The 13,744-nt window shown below is 51.4% G+C and overlaps 1 protein-coding gene across 5 annotated transcripts in view; it reads right to left on the bottom strand.

The window, feature by feature from the left end:
* Positions 1 to 5,999: 5,999 nt before the first annotated feature.
* The window catches only part of LOC115391681 (homeobox-containing protein 1-like), a 16,072-nt gene continuing 8,327 nt past the window's right edge, over positions 6,000 to 13,744 (bottom strand). Inside the window, exons 2-10 of one of the 5 annotated variants that reach the window (XR_003931785.1) lie at positions 12,490 to 12,981; positions 9,985 to 10,070; positions 9,716 to 9,826; positions 9,398 to 9,554; positions 9,214 to 9,296; positions 8,721 to 8,816; positions 8,526 to 8,620; positions 6,672 to 7,648; positions 6,000 to 6,499 (exon numbers count right to left, since the gene is read on the bottom strand). Coding sequence is in view for 4 of the 5 variants with exons in the window: in XM_030096028.1 (XP_029951888.1) it covers positions 7,334 to 7,648; positions 7,690 to 7,776; positions 8,526 to 8,620; positions 8,721 to 8,816; positions 9,214 to 9,296; positions 9,398 to 9,554; positions 9,716 to 9,826; positions 9,985 to 10,070; positions 12,490 to 12,980 (1,521 nt within the window). In the remaining variant the exon portion in view is untranslated. Of the gene's footprint in view, positions 7,649 to 7,689; positions 7,777 to 8,525; positions 8,621 to 8,720; positions 8,817 to 9,213; positions 9,297 to 9,397; positions 9,555 to 9,715; positions 9,827 to 9,984; positions 10,071 to 12,489; positions 12,982 to 13,744 lie in introns of all 5 variants that reach the window. The other 4 variants (XM_030096028.1, XM_030095998.1, XM_030096010.1 and 1 more) reach the window with 4 other exon arrangements.

Below are 13,744 nucleotides of genomic sequence, written 5' to 3'. Positions count from 1 at the left end.
GGCTGCACCGGCTCAGAGCGGCCACAGCGACACCACGTGGCCAGGAGGGGAAAGGGAGACAGGAAGCGGGTAGACCTTCAGCGTTATCTGCATAGACATACATAGAAAGCCTTTCTATGTAAATCTATGTTTGTCTGCTTTAGATTTCAGGAGACATTGAAAAAAATACAGGAAAGATGGGAGATTATTCATTAATCGACTCCACCCGAGAATCTAAATTCAGTAGTGTTAACTTATTCCATCGTTGCAGATCACTGGAAATGCTTGATCCCCTGTCTGAGTGCATCTCACACATTTCATTCTGTTTGTTTTGCATTTCCATTTAAACTGAATTAGTGGGGTAAAATTGAGTTTTAGCACCTGAGTGTTGTTAATATTAATTTTGAAGCCTGAAAAGGAGCCATATTCAGTGTTTTTATTAGTTTGTTAAGCAACTGAGTGGGTTCTGTTAAAAATATCAAAATGTCATCTGCAAATGGCTCAAGTTTCTGTTCCCCCAACATCGTCAGCACTAGTTTGATTTCTGTGTTATGCCTTATCCACTGAGGCAAAGCCTCTATAAAAAGAGAGCATAATGTAGTAGTCCAGGAAACGGAGGCTCAGACGAATATCCAGTTTGTGGCTCATTTATTGGCACAATCGGTTCAGTTCCAGGCGTTTCAGAACATGCACATCTCTCGCGCTCAAATCAGAACAACAGGAACTAACTTTCCCCCCAGAAACACCCCCTACTCCAGAGTCCTTCCACAAAAGTTCCAGGGGAATCCGCCTCTCAGGGAGGCCCACTATATAAGTCCACTGCAGCAGCCACTACAATAATTCCGAGGCTCCACAGCCTCACGCCTTCTTAAGCAAAACTGTCGACTCAGCATAGACGTTCCAATGGAAACATCTCACTGTGGACCGAGTGTAAAGGTGCATTCACACCGGACGCGTTGCAAGCGTCACGGGCGTCACTGATGCCTCAAAGTTGACGCGTGTAAAATGTGGAATTCGACGCGTGTTCATCTACACATGACGCTTGCAACGCTCGTGATGCACGACAGCTCACTGGCGGGAGTGGGAGGAGCTTCTGTGTCCTGTCTTCATGTTGACAATGGCGGATCCCATCGAGACACTGGCTCGGCTTTATTTAACAAAGAAAGCCAGACACCGGCATCGTCAGGCGCCTGTGTGACATTTTTGGGTTCATCCCATCCTGCAGCGGCGTTCGCAATTTGGCGAATTTCACCATTTGCTCCAGGAGGATGAGGTTCGCTTTCAGTGGTACTTCTTACTCTCCCGGGCCCAGTTTGACGACCTTCTGGCCCGCATCAGCGCGTCACAAGGAGGGACGTCTTCCCCAGAGTGCTTGTCTGTGATTGGATGACGCTCTGCGTTGACGCTTCAAAAGTTCAATTTTCCCAACTTCAGGCGTTGACGCCTGCAACGCGTGACGTGTGTGCCGCCAAAGCTCGAAAAGCGCCTGACGCGCGATAGGTCCGTTGAAGCTCGTCCACCAGAGACTTTGAATGTAAAAGCGACGAACGTGACGCTTGGAACCCGTCCGGTGTGAACGCACCGTAAGACAAGATCCTCTGTGGGACGACGTGATCAGATGTTTGGTCTGAATGTTGTTCTGAGGGAAACTGCTTGGCTTTGATCCCAGACGTGTTCATAATGACTGCAGTCATGATATGGAGCTGGTGCTAGTGAGTGATGCAGGTCTCTGAGCCCGTCAGGGGTTTTCTCTGTTTCCAGAGAGTTTTAGGAGGATCAGAGAAAATCCTTCAATGAACTGCAGACTTCTAGGAAAGAAAACTCAGCGGCACACAGTGGACTCAGATTAGGTTTTATTCCCTTGTAAATATCAATAAAAACACATCTTAAAAAGAACAAATCAGGTTTATCCAACAGATGAAAATGTAACAAAAGGCATGTGTAGCTTCTTCCTACACAGAGATTACAGAACAGTCTACCGTCCAAAAAAGGCACTAAATCTTCAAATAGAAAAAAAAACAAGAGGATCAAAAAAATGAACTGATATATTAAACATCCTGCTGGATTTGATACTTTCACTTTTACAATGAAGAGCTTATTGCCTGAATGAAATGTTTCTACTGCAAACCAAGTACTGATCACATCTGAAGGACCAGGTCCAGTATGGACTGATCAATCACAGGGCAGAGACAGGACTGTATGGATCACACCTCACCCAAAACAGCAGTGGGTCAGACCACTGCACCACGTCCAAGTAGAGGACCTTACGCTGTATTTCCACCTGACGTGGTGAACGTGAATTCAGTTCGCCCGACAAATGAAATGGCGCCGTGCTACACGCTTCAGTTTTTTCGCTGCAAAAAAACCCTCGCCTCGCTGCGGCATCACGTCACTTCCACCCCATCACGTCTGTGACGACCTCCACGCCGATAGGCTGTCCTGGCGCGAATTCGCTTGAAAAGTTCATTATTTCATTGAATTTTTGCTGGAAATGCTCACCGTTTCACCGCCCGCTGCTCAAGATTGAGCGATAATCGCATAATGACATTGACTTTGTGTGGAATCTCATCGTACGAAAAACTCGCGTCGCATCCGGTGGAAATACAGGGTTAGAGTCTTGTCTGAGCTCTGCCTCCTGTCAGGAGTCCAGTGCAGGCCTTGACCACGCCCGGCGTCCCGTCAGGGTCCTGCAGTCCAGTCCAGTCCCAGATGGGTCAGGGCTGAGGGACGACTGACCGAGGACACAGGTCCTCTCTCTGCTGCACAAGCACCAGAGGACAGAGCTGTGTCCACAGCAGTAAGCGGACGCCATACTGAGCAGTCCCACACTCCTGCTGAAATCTGACCTGAAATATACTTTGACTTATCGGGCAACTGAAAACTAATTTTCAGGCACAGGAAACAAAACACAAAAACAAAAAAACTTATCACGGAAATCAAGACACAAACAGAAAATACCGGGACGAACCCTGGATGTAAGAAACAGACGGTTTCTGTTTTCACTGTGAGGCTGTTAAACATTTTACAAATGGTGTTGATTGAATGAAAGCTTCGGAAGGTCAGATCCTGTAGTGCATCCTGACGGGTTAGAAAAGGGGTCTGGCCGAGCGCACAGGGGATGGATGGAGCTCATACCGGAGGGACAGGATGGGTCCAGGTTCACTGGCTGCCAGTGGAAAGAGAAAGACTGTGAACCCTCTGGAATTTCATCAGACAGAACGCAATCGAAACCACCGTCTGCATCAGCCTGACACCACAGGCTTCATTATTTGACGGGACAGATCCAGGGTTCAGTCTGCTGGAGCAGAAGCTTCACTCAGCCAAGGTGGAAACAAGGTTCTGCTCCAGGAGCTTGATCCAAAACTGAAAACGGCCCGTCTTTCCAGCAGTTTCAACCTCTGTCCCCTCTGAGCGTCCACCAGCTGAAGACACTCTGTCCGCAGACCCTGATGGCTCCAGGACGTCACTAAAGACCTTAAACGAAGCCGACTCGGTGCTATGAGGGCTTTTGAAATGCTTACCACCATTTTAACATCCAGAATGATTTGAACTGAGTCAAACTGTCCAATAAACTACGAAACAATATAACCATCTGTGTGGTGAACACGGAACGCACCCACAGTACATCAGATCGCATTCCATCATCCATTAATGCAGAAGACTACATTCCAAAGTGTTCACAGACTTCCTGTTGCCGCTGTCTGGAGACGTGCACCAACACTTTATCATCCGACCGGAACACGTCCCAGTTCGCTGCCTTTGACCAAGCCGTGTGAGATCCATCACCCTCCTGCTCCCCGACATCAGATCAGCCGTACAGAGCGACGACGGGTTCCTCTTCCTCACACTCGGTCTCTATATTCACTTTCTGTACAGTAAAAACTCATGTGAGGCTAGAAAACCAGCAGCCTCACCATGTACTGTTTCTAGTCATTCTTTTTGGTTTCCAATTTGAATGTCAACATTTCTAACTATCCTTATGATTGGTTTTTCCTTAAGTTTTCTATGAAACCTTTTCTCAAGAAGGCATCAACTGAAAGCGTTGAAAGCAGAGATAATCTCAGAACAGCGTGTTAGGAAGGCTTCTGCTTCGCAGATCTAAGGAGAAAAAAACTATCTAATTTGTGGGACACTTGATTTGATTCACACAGACTTGTGATGTGTGCCGTGCTTAAAGCACACACACTCACACACACACTGAAGCCTTGTGCTCATCTTCCAGTCTTTCATGGACCCTGGTGATCGTCGGAGCACCTCCCTCTGGAGTGGAATTTCCCTTTCCGTTCAGACCGACAGGCATTGGCTCTCTGGAGGAGGAGTTTCCCTTTTAAAGACGCGGCGTCTCTCCGCCCGGTCACAGTTTGCCGTCAGCGTCCCGACACGCCGAGCTCTGAGCTCTGCTTTGGTTTCACATTGGAGCAGCTGTGGAGGAACCTGCGGGGTCTAGCTTATAGCTGAGGGGCGGGGCCGAGGTATCTGTGTTGAGTTGTGACTGGTTTAACTAGTAGCTTGGCCTGAAAAGCACCAGGCGAGGAACAGTAGTGAACCAGTGTGAATGTGAACAGTGGCATGTCTGTACAGCCCTTGTAGAAGTCACCCTGTCGGAGTACACTGCAAAAAATAAGGCACTTTAACACAAAAACAGAGAAGATGCTGAGGTAAGAACAAGCAGGCGAACTCCTGCTGGTCGATCAGGAAACTCCACCGGGTGGCAGTATGGAGACACTCCACCGGGTGGCAGTATGGAGACACTCCACCGGGTGGCAGTATGGCGACACTCCACCGGGTGGCAGTATGGAGACACTCCACCGGGTGGCAGTATGGAGACACTCCACCGGGTGGCAGTATGGAGACACTCCACCGGGTGGCAGTATGGAGACACTCCACCGGGTGGCAGTATGGAGACACTCCACCGGGTGGCAGTATGGAGACACTCCACCGGGTGGCAGTATGGAGACACTCCACCGGGTGGCAGTATGGTGGCACCAGGGATCACAGGATCTGCTTTTCAGTAACTACAAAGGAAATGACCAGATTCTGACAGGAGAGGGATTTCATGAGCAGCCAGACGTGCCGAGTCTGTTCCAACCATGAAGAGGCGTATTTACTCCGCCCTGGACCACCGACCTGAAGAACAAACCGATGAACCTGTCTGACTTCTACAACGGCTGCACGGACAGAAAGCTCCAGGATTCCTCCACTTTCCAGCTGACAGCGCCACCGAGTGGCCGAGGAGACGCTCAGAAACCAGCAGGGACACCAAGCGGCACGGAATCCATCCCATCAGTCTTCAGAACACACGGCACCAACACCAAGGACAAACGCTACACCGTCACATGACACATCTCATGTGTCTTTGATTAGGATATCTCCAATACACAGATCCATCCACACACTCTCAAACACACACACACACACACACACACACACACACACACACACACACACACACACACATACAGTAAAATGAAATACTTTGGCTAAGGTCTCACTCACCTGTCACCTACAACACACACTCACACGGACACTCTCCCGTTAGCTACACACTGGACACAGAAGTGAGTGAGGGGGCATATACTGTCTCTGAACAGCTTTTCGGACACTGCTGAAGCAGAGAAAACACTGGAAACACACTACTGACCGTTATCTTTCGTACATTTGGGGCTGGATAGAAATCTGCCTTTCAAGCCGTCTTGGTCCCATCAGGACTCCGTGTCTCACTTAAAGGGATACTTCAACCTTTTGGCAAATTGGCCCATTTAAGAACAATTCCTCAGTCATTAGAACAGCATGCTTACTGTTTCTGTGAGGGCGAGCTGTTGTTTATTCAGAGGTGAGTCGGGGAAGGTTTTCGGGACGGACACAATGGAAGTGGATGGTATTTTTGTTCCCCCTCGTCAAACTCATCAAATACACAATCCAACAACCCCAAAACACTTTGGTGGACACGTTATAATCCACACATTCACTACGCTGTGGAACACCTACAAATAATACTGTAGCGTTACGACACTGAAGCAAATACTGGGAACTACTTTTTCTTTTGAAATCACTACGCCCAGACACCATGTTCAGTAAGTAGTTCCGTCTTAGCAATCTTCGCATAAACAACTCAATCTGGTCATTTTGCATTCATATTTCACACAGCAATATTCACAGCTCGCCCTCACAAAAACTGTAAGTATGCTGTTTGAAATGACTAAGGAATTGCGCTAAATGGGCCAATTTGCCAAAATGTTGAAGTATCGCTTTAATCAAGGACTTTTAAATCCATTTACGGCCTTTTAATCTGAGGGAAAACACCGACTGACGGTCGGATGCTGATTAAAGTGGGAGAGGCTTGGACACACGCCACTGGTGCTGATAACCCGGCACAAAAACTACTGTTTTACCTTCATTGAAGCTGTGCACTGTGGACTGGCTTCACGCTGTAGCACGCACACACACACACGCGCACACACACACACGCACACACGTGCGTGACCGCCGTCTCCAAGAGCAAAGCAAATCAGCACTCAGCCTGCAGATGAACAGAAGAAAGAGGAATGTCTTCATCAGGCATGGCACACCTCACAGCGATAACCCACACACACACACACACACACACACACACACACACACGTCCCAATCAGGCACGTCATCTCCACAAGACGCCGGCGGAGGAAGAGGAAATCCCACGCCATTCCTCACACCTGGAGAGACTCGTCCCGTATCGGTAATAGACACGGCAGCTTCACACGCCTGGAGACGGCCAGACGCCCCTGTGAGGGTGGACAGAGTGTCGGTGATGTGGGACAGTGCCGATCAGAGTTCAGTAGTGACGTAGTTTGAGGATGCGGTCTGGAGGCGGGATGCTTCACCGCCTCCGTGCGTGGAGCTTATTTCACGCTGCGGGCGGGGTGGGCGGGGCGGGGCGGGGCAGGCGGGGCAGGGGGTGGGGCAGGGGGGGCGGGGCAGGCGGGGTGGGCAGGGCGGGGTGGGCGGGGCAGGGCGGGGCGGGGCAGGGGGGGCGGGGCAGGAGGAGGAGGCGGAGTGTGTTCTGAGGCTGTTCAGTTGTGTTCACAGTGTAAGAGCCCTGAAGCCGAGCACAGTGTCGTCCCACTGCGCCGAGACGGACGGAGGACGTGAGGGAGACGCCTCGTCCTCCGGCTGCTGCTGGATGTGTCTTTCAGCTCGGGATACTGAAATGAAGGTGAACGCATGTGACCAGAGCTGACGGCGGGGGCGTGGCGGGGCGGGTGGAGGTAGGGTGGAGGTATCGGGGTGGGACTGGACAGGACTTTTGGTCTTTGTCTCCTCTTACATTCCTAGAAATCTGCTTGCATATAGTAACACCTGGTGTCCCGCGGCCGCCTCAGTCGTCCTCCAGGGCCTCCGTCTTGATGTCGCTCTCCACGCTGCACCCCGCCTCCCCCTCGGCGGGGGGGCTGCCGCCGCCCCCCTTCTCCGGCCCCATGGGGTCCTGGGGGTCGGAGAGCACGCCGTGGATACCCGGGTCGTCCTGGAGGGAAGGGGACGGGGGGGACCAGGGCACTCCGCTCAGTCTGACGCCTTCGGCTACAGGACCCAACCCTGGAACCAAAGACCGGCCCAGCAGAGAGCCCCCCCTCTGAGCAGGAAGACCACCTCGACCCAGGGAGGACAACCAGCTGGGAAGAAGAGTGGGAACCTGAGACACAGAGACGGAGACGGAGAGTTTGAGATGTGGACATGGTGATGTTCAGAGGACAGATCAGCCCTGCTGAAACCCAACTGTCTCCCTGGGGCTCTCCTGTGGAACAGAGCCGCCTCACAGCCCTGGAACCGCATCCAAGCACAGCAGGGTCAGGTCCTGGAACTGCCCGGAACACCCCCGCCCCCGGTCCAGTATGGTCCGGTCCGGTCCGGTCCGGTCATCAGCCACAATGTGAGAGTTTCAGCTCAGACTAGAACCCTCAACAAGTCACTTCATATGAGGGAATTGAAACTGGTTCTAGTGTCAGAATCCACCAGGATCCACGGCTTGAACTCCCTGCAGCTCAGGTTCCACCTTCAGCCTTTCGGTCCAGACGGGACAAACAGTGTTAAACCTACAAGTTCCCTCCGTTGTGACGCACAAAACCAAACAATTACAGCAGAAAATGACTCCAGTCTCAACATGAAGCCAACTTTAATGGAAGGTTCCTTTAAGAAATGGCCTCCACTTCCAGCTGTTGCATTATGGGTCTTTGTCCCAACCTTCCCTGACAGCATGACTCTCTATCAGCTAGCTTTAATGGCAGCATCACTGAGATCTGTTAAAATCTGTTCAAAATAATCGTTTTCTAAATCTTAAGAAATTTGCTCGGTGGCTTTGTGGGCCAGATGGGAGCCTCATTTGGGCTGGTTTTGGTCACCGGGCCCTATGTTGGACACCCCTGCTTCTTCAGAGCTTCACGGAATCACAGAGCATTGTGCATCGAAAACAGGCGGTTGCGAGTGTTATTCCAACACAGCATCAGGCTCGTGATGCGAGGACAGACTCGGCTGCGGCGAGGACGGCCAGAACGCCGCCGTGGCTCCTTTACCTGGTCGGGGAAGTCGTTTCCGTCCACCTCGTCACTGTTGGACTGGCCGCCAGGACTCTCCACCTCGATGCCATGGCTCTCCAAGATGGCTGCTTCTTCAAAAACACAGAGCTCATCATAGCATATCAGCGCCACACTGACAGCAGAGTGTGTGTGTTCGCAGAAGACCAACACACACGCGGAGGAAGGCATTACCAATATTCGCCCGCCTCTTGATGTCCTTGCGGCGATTGGCGAACCAGTTGTAGACCTTCAGCGATGTTACCCGCTCCAGATCGGACAGCTTCTTCCCTGGAGGCAACACACACACCACACCTGATTCACAGACCTGTGTGTGTTTGTGTGTGTAGGAATCACTTCATAACCGACCTGTCCATGTTGAAATCACACCACTGCCAAGTCCACTGTCAATAAAAAGCCATCTTTCATTCATCACTGTCTACTTTTGCCACAGTGCTGCAGCTGCTGGAGGAGGACCAGTGTGCCCTCGCTGTTACTTCAAGCTATCCTTGTCATCTGTCTTTGTGGTGTTTCATTTCACTGAGCTCCAGTCAGAACATGTCCAAAGCTCAAGAAGCAGCGTGTCTCTATGACATGAGGACACGAGGGGGACACTGACCACGTCAATAAAGAGCAGGAAGCATCTTGACGTGGTCGTTTCACTACAGAGTCACTGGAAACGTCTCACCTGGTTTCTGAATGACGGCGTTACAGGCGGTGGCGATCTCCTCTCTCTTTGCTTCATCGGGATACTGGTTATCACTGAAGAAGCTACACACACACACACACACACACACACACACACACAATAAACAGGAGTCTCTGTCATGCTGCCGTCCTGTGAGCCTCCTCCTCCTCCTCCTCCTCCTCACCTCTCCATGACGGCCAGACACTCCTTCCTCCAGGTGAACCTGCTGCCGCGCCGCAGGCGGAAGCCTCCAGGGGGCGAGCCAAAAGCGGGCGGTGCTTGATGCCAGTCCATCACGTCCTCCAGAGCCAAAGGGGCGGCACGCATGGCCAGAGTGGCCCCTGGGGTCACAGTGGGTCAGTTTAACAGGCTCCAGGTGGGGCCCCGTGAGGACCCGCACAGCTGATCCACTGCCGCACGGCGTGAAACGTGACCAGAGCAACCCTGGAGGAACGGGGCCGCTGGGCCGGGCCTGCTCTGAGCTACACGATCGGCTTCTTACCGGGACTGGACTTCTCCAGCTGGTACCAGCGGAAGAACGCTCGCTTCTTCTGCTCGCTGAGGTCCGAACCCTGCTGCAGCAGCCAGTGGGAGATCCGACTCTGGCTGATACCTGGAACCAGCACAGGTCTGCACTGTGGAACAGCTCCAAAAACGCTTCCCCAATTCAGTCCTGGATTTTCACCATCAGTGAAATAAACCCAGCCCGACACAAACCCTTCATCTGAACGCTTCCTTTGAAATCGATAACCAATGACCAGCTGAACTTACCTGTTACCTGAGCGACCACGGCCTGCGAAATCCGCCGGTTAGCCAGGAAAGACTTGATCTCCTCTTTGATCACAGCACTGTCCCTCCTGCAAGCAGAGCTCCAGTCAATGTCCCCGACCAGCAGGACGGACGGGGCTCATCCTCACCCAACACCTACAACCAGCACAGCTCGGCCAGCTAACCAGGACACCTCTGTGTGTGTGTGTGTGTGTGTGTGTGTGTGTGTGTGTGGACATCCAGTGGTTCAGACTACAGAAAACTACTCACAATGTCCGATTCATGTCAGAGGAGAGGTGGTGTGGTGAAACTCAGTGTCGCTCATTGGACTGAAACCGTTTATTTGATATGAATGACCCTGTTTCTGTCTGAACTGCTGAAATGTTCTCTCTTTGCAGATGATGCCACTGTAGTGATGAAACCCTCAAGCAGAACTATGCAAGACTAGCTTTAGCGCTCCCCCTACTGGTCTCCTGTGAAAGCTCACTGTCGTAAACGTCCCCCCCGCAGAGAGCGTCCCACTCCCGTCTCCTTTTATTCCGCTCGTCAGACAAAGGTTTTTTCTGTCTTTTTGGTTCTGCCATCCGTGAGCACCTCAGGACGGCGTTGCTAACGCTAGCGAGGGTTTCATGTTTGTTTTACGCGCTTTTATCCTTGTTCTCCCGTATGAGCGCCGTAAAGCAGGTTTGTTCTCGTGAGATGTTGTCGGGTCGATCCTCTGAAAGTTGCAAGTGCTGTTTTCAGGACAGACCCTGGGGGAGTGGAGGGACCGGCCAATCACTGTAACAAGGCTTTGTTTACCCCACAGGGATTCTGAAACACATTTATTGAGGTAAAAAAGTTGTATAGTCTGCTTTAACACAGGTGTTGGATGTGGTCAAAGAAGAATTCCAAAAAAGAAAATCATAGTTTGATGGAAAGAAACTGCCAAAAAATCTGGGAAAACAAGTTTTATGATATTGAGTGACAGATGTGAAGACACGTACTGTCCTGTTCCTATCGACGTGTTGAGGTGAAAAGACAGAGAAAGGAGGTTTTTGGGAGCCATGAGGGGTTCTCACCCATCGAAACTGAAATCACAAATTACACAAAGGTAGAAATATCAAAACTATACAAACTAAAGCATTTATTGTTTAACAAATCACTCAACAGCAAACACACCACACACTGTGGAGGAGCCTGTGCTGCATTCAGGCGTTGTCATGTAAATAAGAAATCGCAGCACTTCTGAGCCATGACACACTGTTGCCAGTAGAAGCATCACCAACGGGGTCACAATGTGAACACTGCTAACTCCGCCGTACATGTATGATGCTGTTCCACAGCTCAGCTCCGGCGTGGAGCTACGGAAGCCGCAGTGTTGTGTGTGTGTGTGTGTGTGTGTGTGTGTGTGTGTGTGTGTGTGTGTGTGTGTGTGTGTGTGTGTGTGTGTGTGTGTTGTTTCGACTGCCGATGCTAACGCCTGTCTCTGATCCCTGCTTTGGAATAAACATCCTCACGCTGCCAAACGCCTCTGGACTTCTTTCAAGCAGATTACAGAGATAAATGTTGTGGTTGTTTTGTTGACCTCTGACCTGAAAGCTTTGTTTACGGTGCCGCACCATGTGCAGTACGGCCAGAGCCGTCGCGATAAGGCAGGCGAACCAGGCCTGGGGCCCCCTGCTGGCCTGGGGCCCCAAGACAACGACTGTTATGAATAAAATGCAACGACAAACTGTGTGAGCGCCCCTTGGCAGCCAAGGTGCAATGACACTGTTATCGGAAGTCGGGATCCCCCTCAAGGGGGCCCCTCTCAGCTGACAGCAGCAGCAGCCAGCCGGTTTCATGAGCCCTGCAGCCGGCAAAATAAAAAACAAATCCCAGGATGAAGCGAATTTATCCATCTGGCAGCCAGAAAAGATAGAAGAGAAAAGATCAGGAAGATAAAAAAAACAAGATAGCGGTAAGTGATAAATGACATTAGTGGGGGGCTTGGTGTAATAAGTTGCTGCAGGTAACTTTGTCCAGTGTTTATGTTCGCTACCTGTGTGACGGAACTGGTTACTGCTGATTGTTGTTATTACCTCCGCCAAGGAGGTTATGGAATCACGTTGGTTGGTCTGTTAGCAACACTGCGGAAAAAGTTCTGGACGGATTGCAATGAAACTTAGTGGAAAAGTTGGTCTTGGGCTAACTTAGAATCCATTACATTTTGGTGATGATCCGGATCACTGTCTGGACCCAGGAGCTTTTTAAAGGATTATCATTGAGAAATAGGGCAGGCTTTCACATAGGTGGACAGCCCCCCCCCATCACAATGTTGTTTCATTATATCTGGTGTTCTTCTGGTTGCTGGTGACTGATCTGAGCTGTGGCGGAGGTCTGCCTCTCTGAGGGCCACATTCTAGTTGTTGTTATGATGGGGGTGCAAATGTTCGGCTGTTGAAGTTGTTTTTGTTATAAAGTGTGAGTGAACTGAAACCATAACCCCTCTTTTTTTTTTGGGGGGGGGGGAGCGCTCTGTGTTACCTCATCAAGTCCTCCACCCTCTCGTCCACCTCCAGGTCCTCTTCACCGGCCTCGAACCCGTACCCGGGTGCAGCCATGCCGCCGCTCACCACTCCCAGAGGAAACCGAGGCGGAGACAGCTTCCCGTTGGTCACGGCCACCAGGGCGTTCTGAGCCACGGCCGCCAGCGCCACCGGAGACACCAGGGGAACCGACAGCGGCGGGGAGGTGGTGTCAAAGGTGGCGTTGGGAGACAGAGACAGCCGGGCGTCCGGGAAACCAGTCTGCGTGGCGGCGGAGGTCATGGAGGACGAGGGAGCGTTGGCAGAAGAGGAGGACGACGAAGGCGGCATGTAGGAGCGCCTGTGGGCCAGCTTGTGTCCATGCTGCCGGTCCAGGTGGTCCAGGGTGTCCAGAGCATGGAAGACTTCCGCCTGGGTGATGCCTGTCCTCCGCAGTCTCTGGAGGAGGTCGATCTGCTCGATGGTGAAGCGAGGCTCCTGCTGGAACATCCTGCACAGAACCGTACGGGTCAGCTCCAGGGTCACAGCTCAGCCGTGGGCAAAGCATGCAACCAACAATCCACACCTCATCTGGAGGCTGGCCACGTAGCCTAAAGCTACCACACCTCATCTGGAGGCTGGCCACGTAGCCTAAAGCTACCACACCTCATCTGGAGGCTGGCCACGTAGCCTAAAGCTACCACACCTCATCTGGAGGCTGGCCACGTAGCCTAAAGCTACCACACCTCATCTGGAGGCTGGCCACGTAGCCTAAAGCTACCACACCTCATCTGGTAGAGTTGTTCCGATTCCGATACCAGTATCGGAAATTGCGCCGATACTGCCGAAAATGCTGGCATCGGTATCGGCGAGTCCTGGAGTCCCGGGCCCGAGTCGATACCACGTCATTAATTAAATTAGTAATCTATGTACTGGTCAGCTCCATCAGCTCCGTTAGCTCCATTAGCTCCATTAGCACTGACACTTCCTCTTCTGTAATGTTTTACGGCAGCCTGCATCCCGTTGGTTGCACTACCGCCACCTGCTGGTCGTTAGCTCTGACAGTTCTTTGCCGCTGCTGCAGCTGCTGTTCTTGAGAAGAAGAATGGATCAGGTGACTGACGTACAGCGCCCGTTAAAGAAGCCTGTTTTTTCTGTTTAGAGTGCAGCTTCTGCTCTTGGATTTTATATTTTTTGAATGTGACTTCATAGGTTGGCTTTGGACTGTAACATTTTGGAAAGTACTCTTTTAAAGGGGCTGCATCATGCTTTTT

The sequence above is a fragment of the Salarias fasciatus genome, chromosome 1, assembly GCF_902148845.1.
Source record: "Salarias fasciatus chromosome 1, fSalaFa1.1, whole genome shotgun sequence".
Classification (NCBI taxonomy): domain Eukaryota; kingdom Metazoa; phylum Chordata; class Actinopteri; order Blenniiformes; family Blenniidae; genus Salarias; species Salarias fasciatus.
The sequence above is the reverse complement of the archived record's forward strand: the minus strand, read 5'-3'. Positions and strand labels throughout refer to the sequence as shown.